The 24,836-nt window shown below is 37.8% G+C and overlaps 2 protein-coding genes and 1 long non-coding RNA gene across 6 annotated transcripts in view; 1 reads left to right on the forward strand and 2 right to left on the reverse strand.

Annotated features, from left to right (window-relative positions):
- Positions 1–3,641: 3,641 nt before the first annotated feature.
- On the reverse strand, positions 3,642–14,061 carry LOC140338504 (E3 ubiquitin-protein ligase makorin-2-like). Of its 3 annotated transcripts, XM_072422762.1 has the most exons (9): positions 13,888–13,948; positions 13,334–13,395; positions 12,008–12,127; positions 8,697–8,923; positions 6,826–6,936; positions 6,493–6,682; positions 6,299–6,409; positions 4,653–4,791; positions 3,642–4,118 (listed from the first exon to the last, which is right to left on the reverse strand). In XM_072422762.1, the coding sequence occupies exons 1-9, from the start codon at positions 13,891–13,893 to the stop codon at positions 3,948–3,950; spliced, it is 1,137 nt and encodes a 378-aa protein (XP_072278863.1). In that variant the 5' UTR covers positions 13,894–13,948; the 3' UTR covers positions 3,642–3,947. The 3 variants fall into 3 exon arrangements, with proteins under 3 accessions (XP_072278863.1, XP_072278856.1, XP_072278848.1); XM_072422755.1 differs by lacking the exon at positions 13,334–13,395 and having other exon boundaries at positions 6,493–6,677; positions 6,827–6,936; positions 13,888–14,061; XM_072422747.1 differs by lacking the exon at positions 13,334–13,395 and having other exon boundaries at positions 6,493–6,680; positions 6,827–6,936; positions 13,888–14,061.
- Positions 14,062–14,135: 74 nt separating this feature from the next.
- PPARD (peroxisome proliferator activated receptor delta) overlaps positions 14,136–24,836 on the reverse strand; it is a 43,204-nt gene continuing 32,503 nt past the window's right edge. The window contains exons 3-6 of one of the 2 annotated variants that reach the window (XM_072422777.1): positions 23,819–23,906; positions 20,504–20,700; positions 19,460–19,910; positions 14,136–18,077 (exon numbers count right to left, since the gene is read on the reverse strand). In XM_072422777.1, the coding sequence (XP_072278878.1) occupies positions 17,830–18,077; positions 19,460–19,910; positions 20,504–20,700; positions 23,819–23,906 (984 nt within the window). In that variant the 3' untranslated portion in view covers positions 14,136–17,829. Of the gene's footprint in view, positions 18,078–19,459; positions 19,911–20,503; positions 20,701–23,767; positions 23,907–24,836 lie in introns of both variants that reach the window. The other variant, XM_072422772.1, reaches the window with a different exon arrangement.
- On the forward strand, positions 20,695–22,686 carry LOC140338534 (uncharacterized). The gene is made up of 4 exons (XR_011922267.1): positions 20,695–21,376; positions 21,461–21,528; positions 21,973–22,034; positions 22,141–22,686. It is a non-coding gene; the product is annotated as an uncharacterized lncRNA (long non-coding RNA).

Raw genomic sequence — 24,836 nt, forward strand, 5'->3', positions numbered from 1 at the left:
TTTTAAATTAAAAAAAAATAATATACTCCTACTATTAAATTATGCTGTAAAATAAATGTTTATGAAAGACAATGTACAGATTTTAGACATATAAATCCACCATATTGCATTCAATACAGATATTTTGTATTGAATGCAGAACAAATAGATTAGAATTTCCCACCCTGCCCCAAATGGAATGTCCGCACGCACCAACGTCACCGGGATCTCCCCGGTGACTCTTTGAGTGCAGAGAACGCCTGCCGGAGGAAAAAAGAAGACGCAAAGGACGATGAGGGGCGTCAGCGGATCAAGTAAGACTCAATTTCCTATTGGTTTAGCTACCCCAAGTGTGACTCGGGGTTACCGCTTCCAGCTTCTTTTTTCTACCCTGAGTCATACTTGGGGTTACCACCCAGGAGGTTAAAGGACTGTGTCTTTTTCAATCCAAAAATTAATCTTCCTCCTTTTTTGCTCGTTTATTCATAAACTAGAACCACGCGAGAAAATTATTTCAACCAAACCTCATTGGTTTGTCTATTTCAGTAAATTGTTCTGTTAGTTTCTCTATATTCATTTAAAGTTGCAAGAAACCCCTGGAGCTCCACTGATTTGCCAGGTTTCTATCAAAAAATGCTGCCCGTGAAAATTATCCACCCGAGGGGCGTGTACAATGACATAATTGGCAGCACAGTGTGATAGCTGTGAGTGTGAAATGCTGCGTGTCAAATTACCCTCACAACTTTCTGTTCAAACTTTCATATCTCCTACACTATATGTTGTAACTATGTAAAATATTCAGGCTACACAAGGGACCTTCATAGCTAGTAGTACCCCAAATTTATTCTCCCCACCTTTAGGAAATTTCAAGATATGGGGGTCACAATTTTAAAAAATAGTGAAAATTGTGACATGTCTTTTCCTAATTGTTGGACATATTGATTCGTCTATGTTCTGATTTGACGTTAATTGTATGTACATTGTTGTTTGCTTCTAATACCTGGACCCCAATTTTTCTCGGGGTGTGGAGGTAAACAAAATTTGAGGTGCAAGTGGGGGACACCTGTGGCTAACACCCTCTAAAATTTATTTGCAACCACATTGTTAAAACATAAGAAACTCGGCCCATTCAAACGTCATGCCCCGTTACACATTGTCGGCCACTTCCAATATTTAAACCCAATTTGCTCTGGAACAAATGTAGATGCAAGTGGAGGACACTTGTAGGTAACACCTCCTAACATTTCAGTACTATGGCATCATCAGAATATAAAAAAACTCTGCTCATCAAAAGGCAGTGCCATATTACACACAACTATCCACTTGCAATACTAAACCCCAATTTCTCCGGAAGTGTTCAGTTCAGTTAAGTGTAGGAAATCAAAAATGTAGGGGCCAGTAACACCCCCTAAAATGTAATTACTTTGGCATCTTTAGAACATAAAAATCTCTTCCCATCAAAACATGCTGCCCTATTACTTATTCTTGTCCACCATCTCTAATACTTAAAACCTGATTTCTGTAGAACGGTGAAGTAAAGAATTTTAGGGGGTTACCCACAAGTGTAGCCCACTGACCCCCTACATATTTTGTTTCCTACACCTCACCATCCCAGAGAAATTGGGGTCCAGGCGTTAGAAGCAACCAGCAATGTGTGGGTTGATAGGCAGAGTTTTTTAGATTTTTTTTTAAAGCAAAGGAGTAAAAGGGGGACTTTCAGGGCAAAATTTACATCAGTCTCCAATAATTACTAATTCACATACTAAAATGTATACCTTTAATATATATCCTTAATACCAAATCAGATGTGTAACATATATGCCTATTAATCTAAATGTGCTTCTAATGACATAACCACCAAAAACCTCCAAGCGTTTCGTGGAACTCGCCTACTTCTTCAGGAGGAAATGGTTCTACAAATAAAAATACATATAAATTGTAAAGATACATCAATAAATTAATTTAACAACATAATCACAGTGTCTCAAACATTTTGTACCAATTATTTTGCAAACTCCCCTCAGATGTCAAGAGGTTGCAGGCAGAACGAGGTGGGGCAACAAGTGATGCTCAAATTGCACCTAGGGACCTCAAAAGTTTTGCCGGGCCAGTCATTTTTTTATCTGTATTTTCTAAAATATGAAAACCAAACTGACCAAAAAGTGTATAAACAAACTCAAACCCTTACACCTTCACCTGATGTGCATTTGCTGAGGTTAAACAACCCTCCATTATATTGATTTTATAATATTGATGTGACAGCTCCTCTTTATTAGTGTTATATATATATTTTTTTTTTTCCTCTTCCCAGCCAATCACAGAGCACTAGAGGTGATGAATGGGCATACTCATCCCCATTGAACCTCCATTGCCCTGGTATCGCCTGTGGTTACAGCTAATTGGAGGCGGTAAAAAAAAAAAAAAAAAAAAAAAAAACCCCACAAAGTAGCATGAGAAAATGGGTGGAGAAGATGATACCCTTCTACTCAAATATAAATATGCCTTGCATTAGGGGGCTATTGACTTGCCTTTTTCCCCATACCTTTTTTTGTATGACATTGTATACTTCATTTGGATTATTGATGTTTGTATAATATGTATTTATCATAACATATTTAAGGATTTTAATGCTTCACCTTACCTACTTGTTGAACAGAAAGTGAACTTACGTAGTCTCTACTGACTACAGGGGGGGGGGGCTTGCATGACTTGCAGAAGAAACCTTTTGCTAAACACAGCTGATGTTGTGGGTGATCTTAAAAGTGGATCTGATCTGTAACATCTTGTTAGCGGTTTCTTTTTGCATATTAACACTCAGCTTGCTCCAGAAGGTAATAAATGTCTGGGAGCCATTCACATTTTTTTTTGTTTTAGACCATCTCACACTGAGTATTTTATACAGCAACTCATACCACACTGCCTAAAATGTTGGGACAAACATCTGTCCTAATTGCATTTATTTAAATAATGTTTACCTGTTCCGACTTACATACAAATTCAACTTAAGAACAAACGTACAGTTCCTATCTCGTATGTAACCCAGGGACTTCCTGTACTAGCAAAAAGTATCACCTCACTCTCTTCAGTTTAAAGCTGTGGAAGTAATTTCTCCCATTTTAAGATCACAAGGAGATTTAGTTTCCCTTAATGAGCAGTTAGTGAAAGTGGAAAGATGTGCAACAGCTCCAGCTGCTTTCTATCCTTGTTCCAAAGACATTAGCAGTCTTTTTTTTTTTTTAAAGCCATAAATTTAAAAAAAAAAAAAAAAACAAAAAACTTTTGAAGGAATTTAATGTTTAGGCAAGTGTCCATTTTGATGGGGCTGTTTATGTACCATCTTCAGGGATCAAGTGGTGCCTTATCATTTCTCTGTGGTGGGAGATAATTCCATCTTTTATAATGAAATGGCGACTTGTTCTTGGTGTCTAAAATGGTGATCATGGGGAGGTTGTTTTGTTTGATTAGAAAGTGATTAACTAACTGTAGAATTGACTTTTGCAGCCTATGGGCATCTTTTATCTAATCCAATAAAGCCATGCAGGTGCAAACCTTGCAAAATCCTTCTTCCCTGTACCACCCCCCAACTCTTTTCTCCTATTTATTCAAGTACACGCATATATTTTGTTTACATCAGTTCCATATAATCAAACAAAGCTCACAGATAAGCAAAAATACAACTCTTTATTCCTTATATTTCCAACTTTTTTTTTTTTTTAAACAAAAATGTAAAACATTAAGCTAGAAAAACAATATCAAAAATTTCCCTGTTTTCCAGTGGGTCTTCAGATGCCTGCCACTAAAAAGAAAAGCACTGCAATGATTAAACCCAGAGGCAAGAGGGAAAGATTAATATTTAAATCACATATGTTTAAATTCTATTAGACTTACAATAAACTTTTTTGTTGTTACTTAAACTATCTACTCAATGCAAATCACTGAACTCTTCAAGTAAAATTTCAAGTATCTGCTCAGTCGGAATCACTGAACTCTCCAAATAAAACTTCAACTTCCTCAGGAAAACCCAGGCCCAGTTCAAAGCGATCTTCAAGGAGGGCTAAGGTGAGAGCACAGTGCAGAAGATTGATGTCTTCCTCCTCACTAAAATCTTCTTCATAGATTCCCACAAGGTGAGAATAAGACTGTAGAATGACAGACATGTCAGCTTTTGTACATACAAAAATGGAAGTTAAGGAAAACACAAAAATAGGAGTGCCAAACATTTAGGACTGTTCTGTATTCTTGTGCACAACTCTGATGTTAAGCCCAAAGTAGCCCTTTTAGTTATTCATCATGAACCACAGAATGGTTTAGTTATTGTGAAGAGTAGTTTATTCTAAAGAAACTCAGCCAACACAACTAAAAACCCAAGTGCATTTTTGGCATCAATCAGCAGGTATTTTTCTCTAGCTGTGGAGACTTAAAAAAAAAAAAAAAAAATCAATAAAACATGGGGAAAATGTCAGTTTACTGCAGAGCTGTTTTGCATTCATTTATTAGTTTGAATACAGGCTTTAAAGCCATGGCACTGGCTTTTACATGTTAAGCTCAATTTACATGGGCATCCTAGTAAAGGAATCACCACACAGAACACTGCCAAAAGCCATATAAGATGAATCAGATTTATGTGAGGGGAATACCAAATCTGACTTTACCTGATCAGTCATTATACTCACTAGGGCAGAGGCACTGGATCGTCTCTGATCTCTCCTCCTCCTGCGCTGGTGACCGTGCGGCAATTCATGAAGATAGATACATTCAGATTTAAATGGGCATCGTCCATTACTTTGAAGGAAGAAGCGACACCGAATCTTACTGCATGGGGGGAGAGAAGGATGGGTGGGGCAGATAGGAGTATTAGATGATTATCAAACCCTACTGCATGCATATATGCTAAATGAAGTAGAGCAGTGCCTTGGTGTGTTCAGTTAGCAAGTTGAAGTAAATTATTATCTCCCTTTTCTTTTCCATTACAAAATATCTATTTCAATATAGTGAAGCCAATGTTCGATACCTTGTTAATACTATTGTAATCTTTGATTACAGTGCCTTGTCCATTGACATTTTTGAGGAAATAAAGTTTAGTTCTTCTCCTGAAAATTCCTACAAACGTTTTGAGGTACATCCTCTAGTGGTTAATTATATTACAAACATAGCTTATCACCCATGAGTGGCCCTATTCTAACTTCATATCATTACTTGATATTTACAGGTCTAACTCTGGCAACTTTATATCAACTACAACACAAAACCCCTAGGGTTTGAGACAAACAATGAAACCCTAGTGGGTGTCAATCTAGTCTTTTTAATCCAATAATTTGTATGTATCACTTGGATATGCCAATTCCCTCATGCACTTGTACCATCCTGGGTTTCTCAACCTCTTGAGGAGATTTCACCAACTTCACCTTAAAATCGTGATATCATTCCAACAATCAGACAAGTTATCCGCTTTAGACTGCAGCCAGTACATGAGTAAGAATATTAAACTGAACCTATAACACTAGTATGTATATAATACTAGGTGAATATCAAATAGTATATTATTAACTACATATTTCTTTTGTTCAGAACCCTTATCACATAACATTAAAGTAGCCAACTATATGTATTACTTTAACATGGCCTTTGAGATCCCTCATCAGCAGACACAAGTAAGTCTACCTTTCTCTACTATGTACATTACTAAGCAATTCTATTTTTATTGAAATTGGTACACTTTTTTTCCCTATTTTAGTCCATAGATGTGCATTGTAAATGTATATTTTGTTGACCAATCAAATAGGTGTTTTATATGTGTATGTATTTTACGACTATAATACTTGAGTTTTGAGGTCTCAAATCCCATGAAGCCCCATCTGGGCAAAACGTGTCAGGTATCCAAATATTGTATTTCTGATAATAACTCTTAGTGACATGATTCAAAATTGTAATAACCATAGCGTAGTAGCATTGTGTTAGCTTAGGATCCAGTGCAGTGGTACTCTGTCTAGTGTCTGTTAAATTGCAATTATCTAAAAAAATAGTTTATTATTTAAATAAATGCAATTAGGACACAAAACATATTTTATAACATAAAATATGTTTTGCCTATAAAAGCTTGCCTTTTTCTTCATGAACCCTATAGGCATGTTTCCCCAGCACATTGCCCCAAGTATTGCACAACTCACACAGTGTAAAAGAACACTTTCTTCATTAGGTTTGTGAAAGCCAAAATGTAAATAGGTGGACCAATCAATGTAAATTTTAATGTACAGAACTGCATCCACATTTATAGAGCAAATGGGGGGTGTAAAACTTACACCCCTCAGAACTTACATACCCAGTCTTAGCTTTAAAATTTTCAATTAATTTTAGTTTCTCAGCAGAATCTCCAATCCAGTATTTATGAGGGATGAAGTAACTGGACTTTACACGACATTGTGGGCAGCCTCTGAAATACAGGAGAAAGATTAGGAGTTCTCTGAACTCAGACATGCAATATTTAAAAAAAAATGGTAATTAAAGTAAACTCACTTAATAACCTCATTCTGAAACTCTCTAGTCTTCCTCCAGCGTTTAATACAGCCAACACAATAAGCATGGCTGCAGTTGGGCAAGATTCCAAACACTCTCTCTTCAGCTACCTGCTTGTCATATACTTTATCCATGCAGATGCCACAGACCACATCTCTGCTGTGCTCATACTGAAGTTCTGAATCCTCCTCCAAGTAGCAGCAAAAAAAAAAAAAACATACATAAATACCCTTTCACAAATAAGTAAAAAACACACAGCATTTTACCATACCCTGTACCAAAAATTCCACCAGACAAATTGATGCATCCTATATAAATATAATGGTTTACGTACCATTTTTGAATGCAGAATCTTCATAGACGTTTTGGTTCCAACATGGTTTTCTGCTTTCTTACGTAGTGATCCATCCATTAGTACAGGACTAGACACAGATCTCACAAGCCCTACGTTAAAATACACATATATAGAACTACATAACAGAAGTACAAAAATATCAAATTGGATTTTCATTTTGCGGAGGTTAAGTATTTAAAACAGAATTAGAACGCTAGGGAGGCTACAGTGGCTGAATGCAGTAATGCTTTCAGCCACTTTTTTCCCCAGACAGAATCATACCACCAGGGAGGTTAAAGAGAATTTAGTGCTTAGGTACAGTAAGTAGTATACCTACCTAACTACTAAATTCTCACTATGGTATTTGTTTACCATAATATAGCTGTAAAGTCCATATTATGCAATTTTATTGGTATTTATTTTGAATATTGAAACCAGTAGCTGCAGCATTTCCCACCCTTGGCTTAGTGTCGAGTCAATAAATTTTTCCTGGCTTATACGGTAGTTCACTATGCAAAGGAATTCTAATAAAAATAAAAAGGGAATTTAGCCAGCCTACTGAATGAGGTACTTCTGCTTTAACCTTTTGAGTGGTAATCTGGATCTGAGCAGTAAGCGGTATTGGATTCAATACAAAGTTATTGATATAGATATATATAGATATATAGATATATAGATATATAGATACACACACTACTGTACAGGTATACAATTGACAATCAAAAATCCCCACCACCGATAATCTGATTTCTTCAGTTCTCTGGCATGAGATTCGAATCGCATCTTCAATACAGGGACTGTAGTACACTGTTTGGCCACTTATGTTTTTATGGCGCTGTCCTGCAGAAACTGTCTTGCTTGCTACACTAAATACACATTGAGATGTCCCTGCTGCCTACCCTCCTGAAACTGTGCCAGATGTCCTTTGGTGCTGCGAAGGAAAGGCTGGCTTGTGTGTGGAGGTAAGTATAACTTTCAAAAATCCCAAGTTTTCGAAAATCCGGCACTCCTCAGGTCTGGAAGTTGACAGATTTTTGAATGTCAACTGTAATACAGGTTTTAGTATTTTTATGCACCCTTGTTTTACCAGATTTTTGTGTTTTTTTACTTAAAGTTTATATTAAATGTGTTGAATATTGGACATATTTCAGTGAGTTATGCCTAATTATAGGCCTACAATGTAAAATGTACAGCTTTTGGCAAAAAAAACAAAAAAAAAAAAAAAAAAAAAAAAAAAAAAAACACAAACACACACGACAACTAGACTGCTAGAGAGGTTAACCACCTTGGCAGTATTCCAAGTGAGGCTTAGGGTGAATTTTAGATACCAAAAGCAGTAACCCCGAGCCACACTCTAGGTAGGAAAAACCTGCTCCCCTCAATCAGCGATCCCCAACCGACTTCTGCATCACAGCCTCGGCTTGATCAATGTAATGCGCGAGGCGTCGGTACGCTGGGGAGACGTGGCTTGGCGGGAAATTTAAAAGCAGCATTGTAATCTGCTTTTACCATATTGATTAGTGATAAAGTTATATTAAAAAAAACAAAAAAAAAAGCTAAATCCCAAAAGTTTATTTAATTTTTGTACCCTTTTTGGGACAGGTTTAAAAAAAATTTTTTTAATGAAGTATTTTATTTATATTATAATTTATGATTTGTGTTTCAAACTTTATTATACGCCAGAGTTATTTCCAAGAATTACAGGCCTAAAATATTAAACAAAAAATACAGACATAATTAGACTGCCAGGGGGTTTTAAGGCATTAGTAGGTAAACAAAATATTTTGGCTACAAAATGTGCTGAAATATTTGATACAGTCAGGAGCAGAGCATTTTAAATCTACTAGTGCAAGACACAAACACTAGTTACCTGCATTCTGAGGTACAAATTCTGCAGCAAGAGCCCAGTTTTCCAGTGGTAACTGAACTGATTTTGACTGGCTTTCAGGATGAGGCATGTGCAAAGGTGTAGCAGATGGTTCAGAACCCCTGCGTCCAGGAGGGTTACTGATGTGTGGAACAATACAAGGCTCAGAAACTCTGCGGCCAGAGTAGCGGTGAGAAACAGAGGGCTGATAAGCTGCTGTGTGCTGAAAACTAAAGAAATCAAATGATTAGGGTTTTTTCCTGATGTTTTGCTCATAAAAAATGTAAACACCACAAGAACACCTACATATATTCTATACATTCCTATACTTCAGGCATATTGCTACCAAGGTTTCCCTTGCACATAACCTAAAAGACAAATCAGAAACAAACCAGTGCCAAGGCTACAGTCCTTTTTTATTATTCTTCATAAAACAAACACACTAAGATAAAGAAGACATTAAGAAAACTTGTTAGTTAGTATCCAGTAATAAAAACAGCCTGGCCAAATTTTCAGGATGGCTCCACCCACTTAAGTTAGAGCAAGACATATATGAAAGTTCTACTAAACGAGAATCCACCAATAAAATGTCATCTAAGGGGGAACTAATTAACCTAATTAAAAGGATAAAACATCTTCCAGTAACATTTATTATAGAAAACAACAAGAAGTTACCTAGGGCGGGATCACTTACTTTGAATCCCGCAGAGCAGTTAATCCAACCAGAGGTTTCTTCCATTGGGTCCTGCGGCGTCCTGGTATCTGTCTTCGCTGCTATCTTCTCTCCCTTCGATGCAGGCGCAAGATCATGTGACAGTTTAGGAGGGAAAAAAAAAAAAAAAAAAAAAAAAAACTCACCCTTTTGATGAAAGGGCTCCTTCTGCGAATGCCTGAGATGCGGAGAAGGAGAACCCAAGAGCCTCCCGGGATACGCGACGTAGGTATCCCGGGATGCTCTGCATTCCCATTCATTCATGACAACCTAGACCAGGGATCGGCAACCTTTACTATCAAAAGAGCCCTTTTGCTCCCTTTCCACTAAAGAAAAATAGCCTGAAGCTGCAAAACATAACACAGCTTATACATTTTTAAACGTTTTAATCTTTTTTTAATTTTACCAAACATTTTTTAATTACAACAAACAAAGTGCAGGGTGCATGTGTAGGCCTACTTTGAAATAAGTTAACACTGAACTATGCCCCATGATTTATTTTATAAATGTGTGCAGAATTTAATGTACTGATTAAAGTAATCAGTATTCTCTCTCGTTTATACTTTTATATTTTAAAGTTCAGCTGTAGGATTAAATCTTAAGAAACTTATATTTGAACAGGGTAGATTTTTTAATGGGCAGACTTTATGCTCTGACAATGGCCTAATGATGAAATTTTAGGGGGTGTTAGCCACAGGTGTCCCCCCACCTGCACCTCTAATTTTGTTCACCTGTACCCCCTCTTTCCTGAGAAATTGGGGTTCAGGCGCTAGAAGCCTACAGCAATGTGTAACAGGGTGGATTTTTTTGATAGGCAGAGTTCTTAATGTTCTGACAATGGCCTAACGATTAAATTTTAGGGGGTGTTAGTCACAGATGTCCCCCACTTGCACCTACAGTTTTGGTTTTGTACCCCCTTTCCAGAGAAATTGCAGTTCAAAGTAGAGAAGGGGGACAGGGTAGTGTAGTATGACATTTTTAGTTTTGTGACAGGTAGGTATATATTTGGGGTTTGCACCTCCTTGCTATGCAAGTCACCCCGGGGGTCCATAATTTGTATGTTTATTTCAGGGTTCTAGACACCTTTTTCTTTTATAACAGCAACCCCGATATTCTATTTTACCTATTTTTTTAAATTTTGGCCCCCATATTTTGAAAGTTGTTAAGGGGAGATAAATTTCTGCTAGCTATGAGGGTCTCCTGTGTACCCTGAAAATTTCAGATAGGTACGACATACTGTTTAGGAGACATGGAGGTTTGTACTGGGAGAGATGCAAGTTCATGACATGCAGCATTCATACACAAAAACATCTGTGAAACTTTCCTGACGATGACATTGTACAAACCCATTTGTACACGTCCCCTAGTAGATTTATTTCACGGGTAGAATCCCCCCCTCCACAGTGTCTATGGGAGGAAGGGGATCCCCCATCAGGGATCTCCTGTCGGCGGCCAAAGGAAGCCACAACAAGAAGGCTAAAGAGCCTGACCTAGGCGATGGACTTAAAACAAACAAACAGAATTTTTACCTTACATAAAAGGGTTGTCTACTCTTATGTAAAGTGAAAATTGTGAGTTTAGGTACGTTTTAAGTAGGAAGAGGAGAGATAGAATGTCAAATAGAAAAAGCTTTACAGGTGTGGACAAGGTGGCAGCACTACAGGTCCATTTCTCGGGGGGGCATAATCTTCTAGCATAAATGCTCAAATCATCCTCTAATAATCTTTTAGTGCTTGGAGGTACTGGAGAACATCCATTTGACTCAACAATTAACAGCTTTTGTTATCGGACTATTAGATATTTATTAAATTCAGCCAAATTGTCAGTTTGTTTTATGCATGCTATAAAGCTTTGTGAACTGGTGTTCTTTATCTGTGCTTTACCCATGGGTTATGCTGTGGTTTTACTACTGTCCTGACCTTCTAGGACAGTAGTAAACTATTAACCAACATCTCCCTCTGTAAATTAACTGAAGTCTTGAAAAAGCTCTGAAACAAAGTTCCCAAAGATCAACACCCAATTTTTTTATGACCTTTGGATATCTAGCCTGCTATCCCACCACTTGCCTCTGGAGGAAGAACCAAATGGAAGATATCCCTTTAGCAGCGGTGGCCAAACCGGCAAAAAAAAAAAAAAAAAAGAACTTTCATGGACCAAGCTGTACCAGAAGCCTTGCTGCCATAATCTTTTTTGGTACAAGTCTATTAGCCTTGCACAATATAGAATGGCAATAAGGCATTCTCCTGGAGCATGGAGTAAGGGCATAGAGAAGTTTTTTACAGCTTGCAAATGCATACACTGTTAAAAATAGTGTAGATGAAAATGAATGGGTCTGTTGTGTGTAAAATGTCCCTGTGTATAAATATCAGAATCACATCTGGAAGTGTTACAGCAAAAAAATGAATATGTTCATTCTGGACATCTCTCTAGAGTCACACTAGACTTGTGTCGCTTTAATGAGGGAACCATAGTTTTCCTCCAAACCCTTAAATGTTCCTGGCAAAAAAAGTACATCTAAAACCCCTTTAAATTGAATCAAGCTGCCTTTGCCAAAATTGACTATGCAGAGAAAAGCGGTTGTAAAATGATTTTTTTTTTTTACCTGCACTTGTCACCGTAGCCACAGAACCCTTTCTGAAAATGTCGGCAGAGAGGCACAGGCTTCCTTTCATGGGAGAAATGGCAATTGGAGCCCCAACGGCAAACACCCCGCATAAATGCTCTGTGAAGCAAGCAGAATTAGTCTAAAAAGACAGTGTTTAAAGTAGACCCAAACTACAATAAATATGCAAGCTGCCTCAAGTTATAGCTTATCATGCTTTGAATAAAATTTCTCTTCACACACCCCGACAATTCAAAGAACTGCGTTTCCTGGTATGGGCATGAAAATACCTACAGTCTTCTAGCACTCGAAAAAATTTATGCTAGATTTTAGGATTCCCACTACCACACTGGCTATCAATCTTCCTGGTGGCTATAATATCAGGAAGCAAACCCCTTGCCTCTCCAAAGACACTGGGGGACATGTATCAGTTCTGTCACGCAGCAAGGAAATTCATGTTTTACAGCAGGATTCAGGCATATTTTAGAGTAAGGATCAGATCCACCAGGTATTCAAATGATATTTTACCCAATCCTACAGATTCTGAAGGTTCCCCTTCTGTGCAAATGGTTAGGTTGAAAAAAGTTTTAAACATTTGGTAACATAATCCAGGTAAATGTGGTTCCATATTAGATGGGGGGAAAATTAACATGTTGAAGTAAATCTGAAACCAGAGAAAGCTTCCCAGAGCTAGAAGTTATTAGTGAAAGTACATGACTGAATTTTTTCCAAAATGGTCAGTCTACAAATTATGTAAACTCAACCACAGAAGACAAACAAAACATTGCATTACAAGGTGTAAAAAAAAAAAAAAAAAAAAAAAAAGATCATTTAATATATACATAGGAATTAAGAGGTTAAGTCAGCCAGGTGCTGCTAACCAGATGCATTCCATTAATTGAACACAATGCTAAGGAGAGAATACATCAGCAATAATCTTACAGAAGCAGGTATTGCTGAGCATCAAACTGTGAAGGGCTGTAAATGGCACACCAACATTTCTATCTAATCTCCTTGTAATTAGTACATCCAAGGCCCAGTCCATAAAATACATTTCACAAACAAAAACAAACTGGGAGACGAACTGAGAGCAGATATTGGCATTTGCAATGGTAGCCTACAGGGCAGCCTGTATATTACAATCCATGCAAGAAGTCTAGACATGCTATTCCCACAGCACATATTTTCATGATTAGGATGGAAATATATATCAAACTAAACTAGGTTAATGTGGTATACTTCCTTTTCTGCATCCTTAAACTTTGCCACTTAGCTGACACTAGTCACCAAAGACATCAGACAACCTGATGTCTACAACATACATACCTGCAACCCTTGCTGCATGTTGTGGTCATGACTTGGGAGCCCATGAACAGAACCATGCTGCACTGTGGGGAAATCAGAGATAGAAACAACCAGAGGTTTAGCTACATGCAGCAGCCATGGATGAGCAAAATGAGATTTAATCCCAAGCACTGGAAAGGATCAGCACAAGTCTAGTTTAGTGCAAACCCAGTTGTGACGGGGTCACTTTAAAAAGTCCTAAACCTCAGTCAATAATCCCTTAAACAGACCATCTTGTAAATGTTAAAGGCTTCTACCATTTTCGTGCATAGGATCAAAAGCATCGGAAGTCCCGTTTTAATCCACACATCTCACTTCCCTTGCAAGACAGAGAGATGACAATACTATCAACAGAATATCATTTCATGGGGAAATATTTGTTTTGATAACGTATCACTCTTACCAGGAATCACCGTTCCTATGCCGTCTACTAAATGCCACCCCAAAACTATCCTGAACCTCCCCAAGCATTTTTCACTACACACCTTTAGAGAACCTTCATAAGATAATTCGACAACAACCCCGCGCGTACTTACCTGCATGGGGCTCTGGAAACTGCTCCTCTACTACTGGCTGTAGCCATTGCTTCTCGAAATACAAGACTGCGCCACAAGCTGTGCCGAAAGAAGCTCTTGCCCTTTCCTGAAGGGCTGCTTATGAGCCCCGGGCAGGCCTCGCCACCAGGGGGCTCCCTTCCCATCAGCCACTCACAGATCCCCTGGGCATGTCTCAATAATTATGAACACGTGTCCACAGAGCACATAAACACACAAAACCACAAACACACGTTTGCACGTTTATTATCCATAATAAATATTTCAGTTCACTTATTATACGTTAGCTTTGATAAGATGAAATAATATATTCTATTTAAATCTATAGGATATCAAAAATAAGTCATTAGGAGGATACAATTTGCATTTGTTTTACCTGTTGCATATAAATTTAAAATTAAATTCACACCAATAACAAACCTGTATTACTTTCCTAATCTAGGGAGCGTTCAGAAAAGAAACTATAGGAGTACAGGAGTGTTGCTGTAGAACACAAGATTACGTTATACTGCATGTACAAAGACATGTTAGAATGCAAATGCATCTTTAACAGCACATGCTGAGTCAACTGACAGAGTAACACAAAGCAGAATAAAAGCTGACTCAAAACTGTCACCTGCACTGCACTATTCAGGTAAAAAGGAATCTGCTGACATGCATTTGATGAGAGGTTCAGACATCGCACCTACTCAGTTTCATACAAATTAATGCATGCATACAGTTCATATTTGTGTCAACTGTTAACATGCTTTGAACCGAAAGATAATGTGTATTTTGGGGTGTCATTGTATGTTACAGAAATTTTGATGGAATGTCAGCGTATGTGAACAAATAAAAATGTGCAAATAAAACAGTGTAGAGCTAGATACATGAAGCCAGCGCTAAATTGTGAACAGATGCAAGATTTTTGTTGTCCAAGAAGGACCTATTTGATTGTGCATATGTGTAAATGACTACAATTGCTGGTCCCTATGACAATGCAATATGCCTGGATTTATGTAGTTTCAGTACACCTGAGCCCCAAACAAGCAAACCGGTGACACATTCCTATCTTCTATCTCTATTCACGGTCTGAGTCAATGATTTAAATAGCATTTAACCTACAACATTGGTATTAAAGAAAGAGAATTAGGATTTTGACAAGGTGTCAGCAATGGATTGCCTTAAGTCTCCTTTCAACACACAATAAAGAAGAAATATGGTGCAAGCAGTCAACACATCCCATCTGTCATCTTTTAATTTTAAAGATACTTTTTTTCCAGGCACGCAGAGTTAGCATTATTTTGTATCTGTGATTTCCTTTGATGTCCCTCATTTTTTGTACCTATAACATACTAATGAAAAGAAAACACAAACATTTTCATATTTTATGAATATTTCTACATTTAAAATGGATTACCTGATGTAATTTAAAAAAAATCAACTTTTCTTCTACTACTTCTACTACTACTTTAAAAAAAAAAACATCATTGTCTAACTTGTGAACTAATACTAAATTATATATTTTGGATGCAATATCATAATTCGTATTAGTACATTGCATGATACATAGGTACATATGTATAATATAGAAATATACATTTCGTATGTGTATGTATGTATCTATACCTAAGTATGTAAAGTACAAAGTAAGCAGTAATTATTACAATCAGGTAAACTATGAGGACTGGAGTAGAAAACGATGTAAGACCTTTCTTAGACACCACAAAAGAGGTGTTTATTTTTTCAATTGGAGGTAATGTAACAGATTTTTGGTCTTAGGGAATCACTGTTCAATACTTGCAGCTCAGGTTTTTAATATATTAGGTTTACCACTAAGCTACAGAAAGTTACTAGGCCCATTCAAACCTAACAGCATACTTACTCTTAATTGCACAACAAGACACAGCTTTATGAGGAGTTTATTATGTTGGTGTTTTAATCTATTGTGGTGCACTGGAAGCTGAATCATTAGGTAAGGTTTACAAATAGTCATAAAATGACTCTTTTTTTTTTAAAGAAATTCTAGCCTGTATAAGGCCTTCAAGTGCTGGATTTGGAGAACCTTGCTATAAACCTTGCAATAAATGTGCACAATGATGGAAGGTGGGAAACTGACATTCTCTATAGTAGTCTTTCACAACATTTTCACCCAAGGACCCTTGAAATTTTCAGGTCTCAGGAGACCTTTTGCTAAAACCAATGTATTACGAGCCAGTGGAGAAAAAAAACATTTTTAAATTGTTGACAAGTGGAAATAATGTCCCATTTACAATAGTGGCTAGAACAGTGGTTGCCAAACAGTGATCTGCGAGAAAAGTTTGGTGGCCCCCAACTCTGGCCGGTGTGCCCCCAGCGGGGTCAGAGGGACCCTGCTGTGGGGGGCGCACTGGCCAGACCCGCAGACCTAGTAGGCCCAGGGAGTCTCTGAACACAACAGGTCTGAGCAGGTCCAAGCCTGTGATGGGAGAGTGGGCAGGTTCTGGCAACATGATGTCACTCTGGGGGGAAGTTTCTTCCCCTTTGACACACGGCTCCTCGCGCATGCCTGGTCTGGAGTCTGTGCATTTAGTGGTCCACCAACTGCGACCTGGGGACCACTGGTGTAATCAATATGTCCTTCAAACTTGCTTGCACCTCAAAATGCCACCATTCTTGCTGTTGACTCTTCTGCAGGTAATTTTGGTTGTGGGGTTTTCCAATGCAAAGTTCTTAAGTTTAGTAGTCTGTGAGGTCCAAAAAGTTGGCGACATCTACGAACATCAACAGAGTCATGCAGCTAGGACTACCAAGTATGGTTGGTTTCAGAATTGTGCAGGCATCATCAATGACGGTCAGTTATCTACGGTTTTGAGGAACCCCCAATAACCTCTGGAGGAATCCTGGGATTTCACATTACTCTGGTTGAGAACGGCTGCTTTTCAGTATTGCTGTTTTTAAGTGCCAGGTTGTAACTTATCAGTTTATATTAGGTGGTGACTTTGTGTTTACTTTGGTCAGACTGCAAATTGCAACACAGTAATTAAAAAGCACCCTGGGTATACATTTCCATTACACTAACAATGCATTGGAGAGAGGGATAGTGAATACAAATAAACAGATGCAGTAGACATCGGAATGCAGTCATTTGATCTAGCTGTTTGGGACAACAATCTTATATCTATGCTGGCAGACAGATGTCCACTGACTTACATTACTCAGTTAAAGTTCAGAATGGGAAGGGAAAGAAACCCATCCTGATTACTTTCATTAGTATTTTCCTGCTCTTACTTGAATGCATATATTGGTATAAACAACCTTGCAAATTTACGGAAGACTGCAGAGGAGATTTACGTCCCTGAATGTTGGCCAAAAGTGCTAGTACACACAACTGCCCATTAATGTCAAGGAAGGTACAAAGTACAGTTAGTACACGGTGGAAATTACCAAAAATACATAAACTACAGTCAGGACTTTACTGTTTTTAAATCTACTCAAAACTGATTTCTGATCTGAGTGAACAGTAAAATATATTCCCTTTGGTTTCTTTTGCTGGCTGTGAAAAGCTACCAGCTTAGCCTTTCAGCTTTTTTCACTGGTCTGTAAATTCTATATTTATTTAACTGATGAATACATAGAAATAGCTGTGTTGATGATCATGGAAGATGTTCTAGCAAGCATTACAAACGAACAAATATAATAAAAAATAAAATCCAGACGTTTCAACACAAAACATAGATATACAACTTGAGTGAAACTGCTTTTTAAAAAAGTTGTATCTCCTAAAGGTTCACTGGTGAGCTGCAACTATAAATTCATGCTGAAAAGAAATTTAAGAACTTACACAGCGTATTTAAGTCCTTACAAGGCATCTAAGAAATATATCAGTAATATCCATACAGATTATCAAGTTACTTTCTAAATTAGCAGGTAGTCATAAAAGGTTTCAGGTAAGGGCAAGGAAGATCAATACATGTCTTTATAAATCTCCTGTAGAAGAGGATGCAGTGATGCACTGGATTCAGTACGTTTGATGCTCTGGACAAGCTCAGCATTTTCTGTCACCAGTTGTCGTAGATCAGCCATCTTATGGAGGAGTTTTGGAAAAAGGAAAGGTGAATCAGGGTGAGACATCTGTAGATGACTCCTAAGAGCACTTAGAATTCTTTCTTGGATGTTTTCTACTTGGGAAGGGCTCATAAGGCCCGGACGGTCTAAACAAAAAATGGAATGAAAAACAACAAATTAGGTTTGAAATACAAACAATGAGCATCTAAAAAACAACTGCAAAGGTGTAGCATGCCTATACTGTACATACATCATATTCAAGATGAGGGTGGCAAAAGGGCAGGAAGTTTTAAAAACACTTAAAGAACTGTTTGAATTGTGTTTTAATTTATGAATTTATTTATTATTGTGAATTCTTGCATATACATAGAAATGTATGGCAATGCAAAGCCTATGTGACATAAACAAAAACCCATCGACACAGGCCTTTAGAGTAGTAGAGATGGCTATCATCTTTGCTCCCTCCTCCTCAGCACATGTGCATGCAAAAGAGCCAGAATAGATTCTAGTCTACTACTCCATCTCCCAGTCTGAGTGTTGCTGTGTAGAGGGTGACACAGGTTGGTGTCAAGATGGGTAACAAACTTTATGCTAGTTATACTGTATATATTGCATATACTGTATAATATATATATGTTAAAAAAAAATACTGTTGCTTGATTTCTCATCTCATCTCCCACTCACATTTTGGGAAGGTTTAACCTTTTTTAAAAATGTATGTTTTATTTATCAAATGGCTCTTGAGCATTTGGTTCTACAGAATTAGACCACTGACTAATTTGTTCTAGCTGACTGGGGTATTAGTGACATGTTTAAGGCTGTCATGCAAGTTTAACACACTAAAACACAAGACCAGCCTTTTGGGTTTCGGACAGATCTAGGATTCTTTTTTAAATCTTTGCAGTGGAGAACTTCACAATCAAAATTACTTGCAGAAGTGTCAACAGCAAGAATGGTGGCATTTTGAGATGCAAGTTTGAAGGACATATTGTTTACACCAGTGGTCCCCAACCTTTTGCAGGTCGCGGACCACTAAATGCACCGACTCTGGACCGTGCATGTGTGGGGAGCTGTGTGTCACTCAAAGGGGAAGAAACTTCCCCTCAGATTGACGTCATGATGTCAGAACCTGTCCACTCTCCCACTGCAGGTCTGAGCCTGCAATGGGAGAGTGAGCGGGTTGTGTTCAGAGACTCAACCCACCCACCTCCCTGAGCCTGTGAAGTCGCCAGGAGACTTCTCCTGACCCCTCTGGTGGGTGCACCGGCCAGAGGCCAAGGCCCACTAGTGGGCTGAGGACCGGGGATTGGGGACCTCTGGTTTACACCATGTCCTAGCAAATGCATTGACTGATAAAATCTCTGTATAAAGAATATGTTTTAAAGTCAAAATACATGTAATGCTATACTGTATTTAGTATTTCATTCATCCTAAAAGTTTACCCCGCATTGTATAATATGATGAAAACAGAAAGACAATAGGGGAAATAAAACAGTAGGATATGATGAAGTAAAAAGAGGGTCCTAACCACCACATAAGATGATAGCAGCTACAAAGAGAGCCAGATCACTGTCGTTGAGTTCCAGTGCATTGAACTTGGAGGCAAAGTGGAATTTGGGTTCCATTATATTACAGAATGGAAGACGAAGGCTTCTGAGAAATTCACGAGTGACAAAGCCACGGCCATCAGCTACCAGTAGCCCATCCTTGTTCATAAGAGAGGCTAACATGCAAAATATTGCTTCATGGACTCCATATTTTAGTAGTGTGACTTGATCATTGAGGTAGAGAGAGCTGAAGCCTGGAACGCTTTTTGCAAAGTCAGTAAGTGCACGCACTGTTTCCACCGAAGTACACTGGCAACGATAAAATACATGAACTCCAATTTCTGTTCCTGGAGGATCCTGCATTGGTAATTGCTCCCACACTGCTCCACGCTCAGCCTGCCATAGGGTGTCCATGTCGTGTATCACGAAAGGCTGAAAAAAGTAGTGTGGTAGATGATGTTAAGTACTCAAATGTTTGAACACAGCATTATCAGCTACTATAGCATTTCTCAGTTTTCTTTTTCCTGAAAGGCTTAACATGCATGTTATGAATTTTGATAAGGCCCCACCTTTATTTTACAGATTATATTTATGGGCCTCACCAGTCTTTCACAGAAGACAATTGGCTTCACTTATTTCATACAGAAGATTCCTAGATTTTACCAATCTCTCACAGATAACACTTGGTCCTCACCTATCTCTCAAGGTAGAAAACTATCTACACTACACTTAACTGTTTTGTGCATTTTAAATTGCAAAAAGCTAATTATTAGAAAATAGTAAGTTGAGTATAAATGCTAACATTTGGAAATAGAAAGCCTGTCAAGTCTCACAGTTTGGGAATGTACTGTGTGCCAGGACAATTTAAAAAACAAAATTAAACCAAAGTAACAAATTCTAGTGAAGCCAAATGTTTTATATAATAAATATGCAACACAACTATTGTTTTATGTAAATACCTTGCCCCATGGTTAGTAGGTTAGTTTGCAGTTTCTTTTTATTCAGCAAATTTCTTTCGTCCTCACCGATATGCTACTCCTGCCAGTCAGAATGTCCCGTGCTCTTTTCTTTGTCATAGTGAAAGTGTTCATGTAAGAGGAATGAATTTGCTGAGATATAGCCAGCAGATCCAACACCTGTGAGTCAGTTTTTCCTAAATCCCCAGCTGATGTCTGTACCAGACGCCTCTTCTCTGCTTCAGGCATTCGACCAAATCTAATCGCTGAAACAGAGGAACATAGAAATATAAAAATTAAAAGAAAAAAACTAAGGTATACTCTAAAGTTTGGGCATCTGCTATTGTGGATGCCCAGGATTTCCCAGTCCAGAATTTATGTCCGGGACTATGGGCAAAAGAAGGTGGTATAAGGGAGGAATAAACCTGTATCTCCACCCCCTTAAGCGGTTCTATTCCGCCCAACTATACCACATAATATTACCGGCCAATAGGATTTCAACTCCAATTACTATATACTTACTATGATTACTATAAAGGGCGGAAGTATAACTCCATCCGCATTCATAGAACCGCACCACGGATGTGCCTGCCCACTACAATTCTGTTATCCAGGACACTAAGTAAGGGTGGAAGTTCCCTTACTTGATATGCTGTATGTACAAGCCATTCTGGCGCGTGCGCAGTACCACTGACCGAAGACGGCAGCAGTCCCTGCCTGGAAGGCTGCTGCGCGGCTCGCCCTAAACCATACCACAATGTATAAAAATAGATGTAAGGTAATTTCTCAATCATATACCTATATAATGATTATGTATCCATTAGTGAAAACTTTTGACCTCCTAACATATTCTTTATACTTATCTTTAGAGTCCAGAAGGTAAAAATTTTTCTGTGCACACAATACCATACTCAAATACGGGAACATCCAAATCTATATGAGGTATGTCTCTTTTCATCATAGTAATACTGTAATCTTCAGTATAAATATTCCATAAATTTATTATATGTAATTCTTCACTTCTAGAGCTACACTAACCATCAACGGAAGAGCATTTGACAGCTCAATCGTGAATACATAGGATTATACTGCAGGTATGCCCCCTAGTGGATATTCTTGATATTGTCATGTGAATTAAATGTACAGTTGAGAATCGAAAATCTGGCCATCGATAATCCAGTTACTTCAGTTTTCGGGCATGAATTTCGGATCGCATTTTCAATACAGGGACTGTAGTACACTGTTTAGCCACTAATGTTTTGATGGCACTGTTCTGCAGAATCAGCTGTTAGGTCTTGCTTGGTACACTAAATACACATTGAGACGTCCCTGCTGCCTGCCCTTTGGAACTGTGCTAGATGTCTACGGGTGCTGCGAGAGGAAGGCTGGCCTGTGTGTGGAGGTAAATATACCTTTCAAAAATTTCACTCCTTAGGTCCAGAGGTTGCCGGATTTTTGATTGTCAACTGTACTATGAACATGAACTAAAGGTACTATAACCAGGAAAATATCTGATAGGACAACATATCATATTACAGATTCAATAGGATTACCGTAATTTTCAAACGAAAACTCTAAGCAGTAACAATCCTAAGCGACAGTAAGTACAAAATTATCTTTTTTAGACGTATCATCATCATCAAGGCCTGAGTATATACGCTTTCACAAAGAACTCTTTACATTATAAAATTTGATTTAATTTTCAGATATGTCTCGGTATAGTGAAATATCTCAATTAAAGTGGTACAATCTAGGAAGCACTCATCAACATCCTAAAAACTGGCAAGCCCTTAATTGACTCACGTTCAGAACATGAGTAAGAGTTAAGAATATATACCTATAATTATATTCCCCAATCCTAACTGAATGTTAATTTATGTATTTCCCTTAAACATTATTTTTCCCTGTCCAGAAGGGTCAAACTATCTAACCAGCCAATTCTCGTTTACTGCAAGCAGAGGTTATCTATTTATCTTAACCTGTGGTTAAGCATCAGCAATTACAAAGTAAGTTACATTTTTGTATTCCTGACATCACTATGTATCAATCTAGGATGATATAAAAGACTATCTAATAAATGTATATGATGATATGACTAACTGATAGCTGCCGTACTGAATGGCATGAGTAGAGATGAGCGAATCGAAGCTGACGAAGTGGAATTCGATCCGAATTTCAGGAAAAATTCAATTCGATCCGAATTTCCTTGCGATTCGTGTTAACGAATCGCAATTTTTCCTGAAATGGCGGCTGCATGTCGAAGGACTTTAGAGATTCCACTACGATCACTACACTACAGGGGACAAATAGGGACTCTAAGAATACATAGTGCAGCGTGCAATCGCGGTTGCCGTGCTGTGCTTCTACTACGTATTCTTAGATAGAGTTTCTCCATCTAAGAATACAGGGCACTACAGGTGATGAATGGGGACAAGTCAAGAGATCGTAGTAGAACTGCAGAGGTCATCTGCAGTTCAGTTTTGCCACTATGACGTCACGTTGGAAACTGAACTGCAGTCCTCTGCAGTTCCACTACAATGTCCAGGAATTACAGGTGATGAATGGGGACTTGTCCCCATTCATCACCTGTAGTGCTCTATATTCTTAGATAGAACAGCAAATTATTTCTAAGAAATCTATTCCAGGTATATTCTCCAGTCTTGATAAACAAGGTCTTTTGTGTTGTGGAAGCAACCCGATATATTTTGACATTGTGGTAATGAGTAAATGTGTATAAAAGAATATATTTATATCTTTATTTCATGTATGTAATATGATTAGGTATTTCTGGTGACTTAGTTGTTCATTGCTTTTTCAGCATAGTCAGGCATATTACTGTGTATTTAGAGGAGATCAACTTATGTCTAAATCCTCTTGCGTAACTGAATACACTTGCATACTTGTAGCTCCAGTGTAGCTCTAGGGCTCTATTTGTTTTATAAAGCATGAATGATTATTAGACATGACAATTATTAGATTAGACATGAAAATTTTAGACAACACGATTCCAGCAACGATGATCATTTGTTAATTGTTCATTTATGTGTTATTTGCCATTAAATTAGTTTAAAAAATGTCTTTTAAAAAAATCACAATGCAGAAAAGCTTGTGGTCGAAAACCTAAACTATGCATGCAAAGGACAGTTGCCGATCGGTGAAGAACAGTACAGTAAGGGCTCTATCTATAAAACAGGGAATCTGACATTCCCTCAAACTTTCCCCGGTGGGAATCTTCCAGGTCTATGTGTTTCAATGGCAGTTATTGTTTCCCACCAGGGAATGTTTGAGGGATTGTCAGAATCCTTGTTTTTGCATGACGCTCACAATGCTTACCATTATGGGACATGCCAAGGTTTAGACACTTGTTAAATCGACAATACTGACATTTGTTTCGATTCTTCTTTTGTATCTTGCAGTTGCGATTACAGTATTCATATTGAAGCCTCATCCGCAATGTTCGGCGAAAGAAACCCTGTAAAAGTCAAAACACAAACAGAAGGTTCATCTAGCTCTGGTGTATAGTAGCATTAACACATACTTTGAGCTCAACAAATTTAAGTTTACAAAGTTACATGACATCTGTACACCATCTTTAAATCAACTTCAGTTTGTATAATGATATTGGCTAATGGTTAAATGACAGAGTGTAACTTTTCATGCATTATAAGTAATGTCAATCAATCTTTTTAATTGCTATGCTAGTCATTTAATGTAGTTTACAACATTAAATTGTCTAATTTTATATGTAAAATGTTTTAAATTTACCAGCACAGGAAAATATTTTACATGCTGGATATACAAAATCACTTCAACTATATACAATACTGAACAGATGTTTTGGAAAACATGTAGTATTTTTCCCTTGGTTAAGACTTTGTGAAGATATAGGTCCTGATTTATCAAGGAAGTGCGCGTAAGCTTGCTGCGCGTATATACGCGTCGATTTCCGTGAGCCGAAGTTGGAGCCGAGAGCTAATACACCCGCCTTCACTTGCCAGCCTGATTCCTGCCTTGATAAATGAGCAATAGGGGTCGAGAATACCCTAATTAAGACGATTAGTTTTCAGCTGCGCGATTCAGGAGAATCTGTTAAGCTCTGTCAATAGTGAGGTCATAGCACACATTTGTTGCACTGTTTTGATACTTTTTGGTTTGCTTTGCAACACTGCAAACTAATTTAGATCAAGCTGTCTATATACTAAATAGCACTTTATAATATGTCAACACACAATAGTATGAATGTCAAAAAAATGTCACTAAGCATTTGTGATCTGATTCAAATTTCATTCTAGTTTGGCTTTAAAGAAATCAAATATTTGAAAAAATTATTGTTGCCAAAGATGTTATAATACATGTATCAAGGAACATTTAGTGATTTCACTTGTGTGTGTATGTCAAAATA

Source organism: Pyxicephalus adspersus, chromosome 1 (genome assembly GCF_032062135.1).
Source record: "Pyxicephalus adspersus chromosome 1, UCB_Pads_2.0, whole genome shotgun sequence".
In the NCBI taxonomy this organism is placed as follows: domain Eukaryota; kingdom Metazoa; phylum Chordata; class Amphibia; order Anura; family Pyxicephalidae; genus Pyxicephalus; species Pyxicephalus adspersus.

Bases quoted from the DNA above. Each gene is read 5' to 3' on its own strand.
- LOC140338504 (XM_072422747.1), bottom strand. From the start codon at position 14,051: ATGGGAAGGGAGCCCCCTGGTGGCGAGGCCTGCCCGGGGCTCATAAGC. The intron at 6,681-6,826 runs GTACGTAAACCA...TGCTACTTGGAG, and splicing joins AGATTCTGCATTCAAAAATG to GAGGATTCAGAACTTCAGTA. The intron at 4,119-4,652 runs GTGAGTATAATG...GTCATTCTACAG, and splicing joins GATCCAGTGCCTCTGCCCTA to TCTTATTCTCACCTTGTGGG.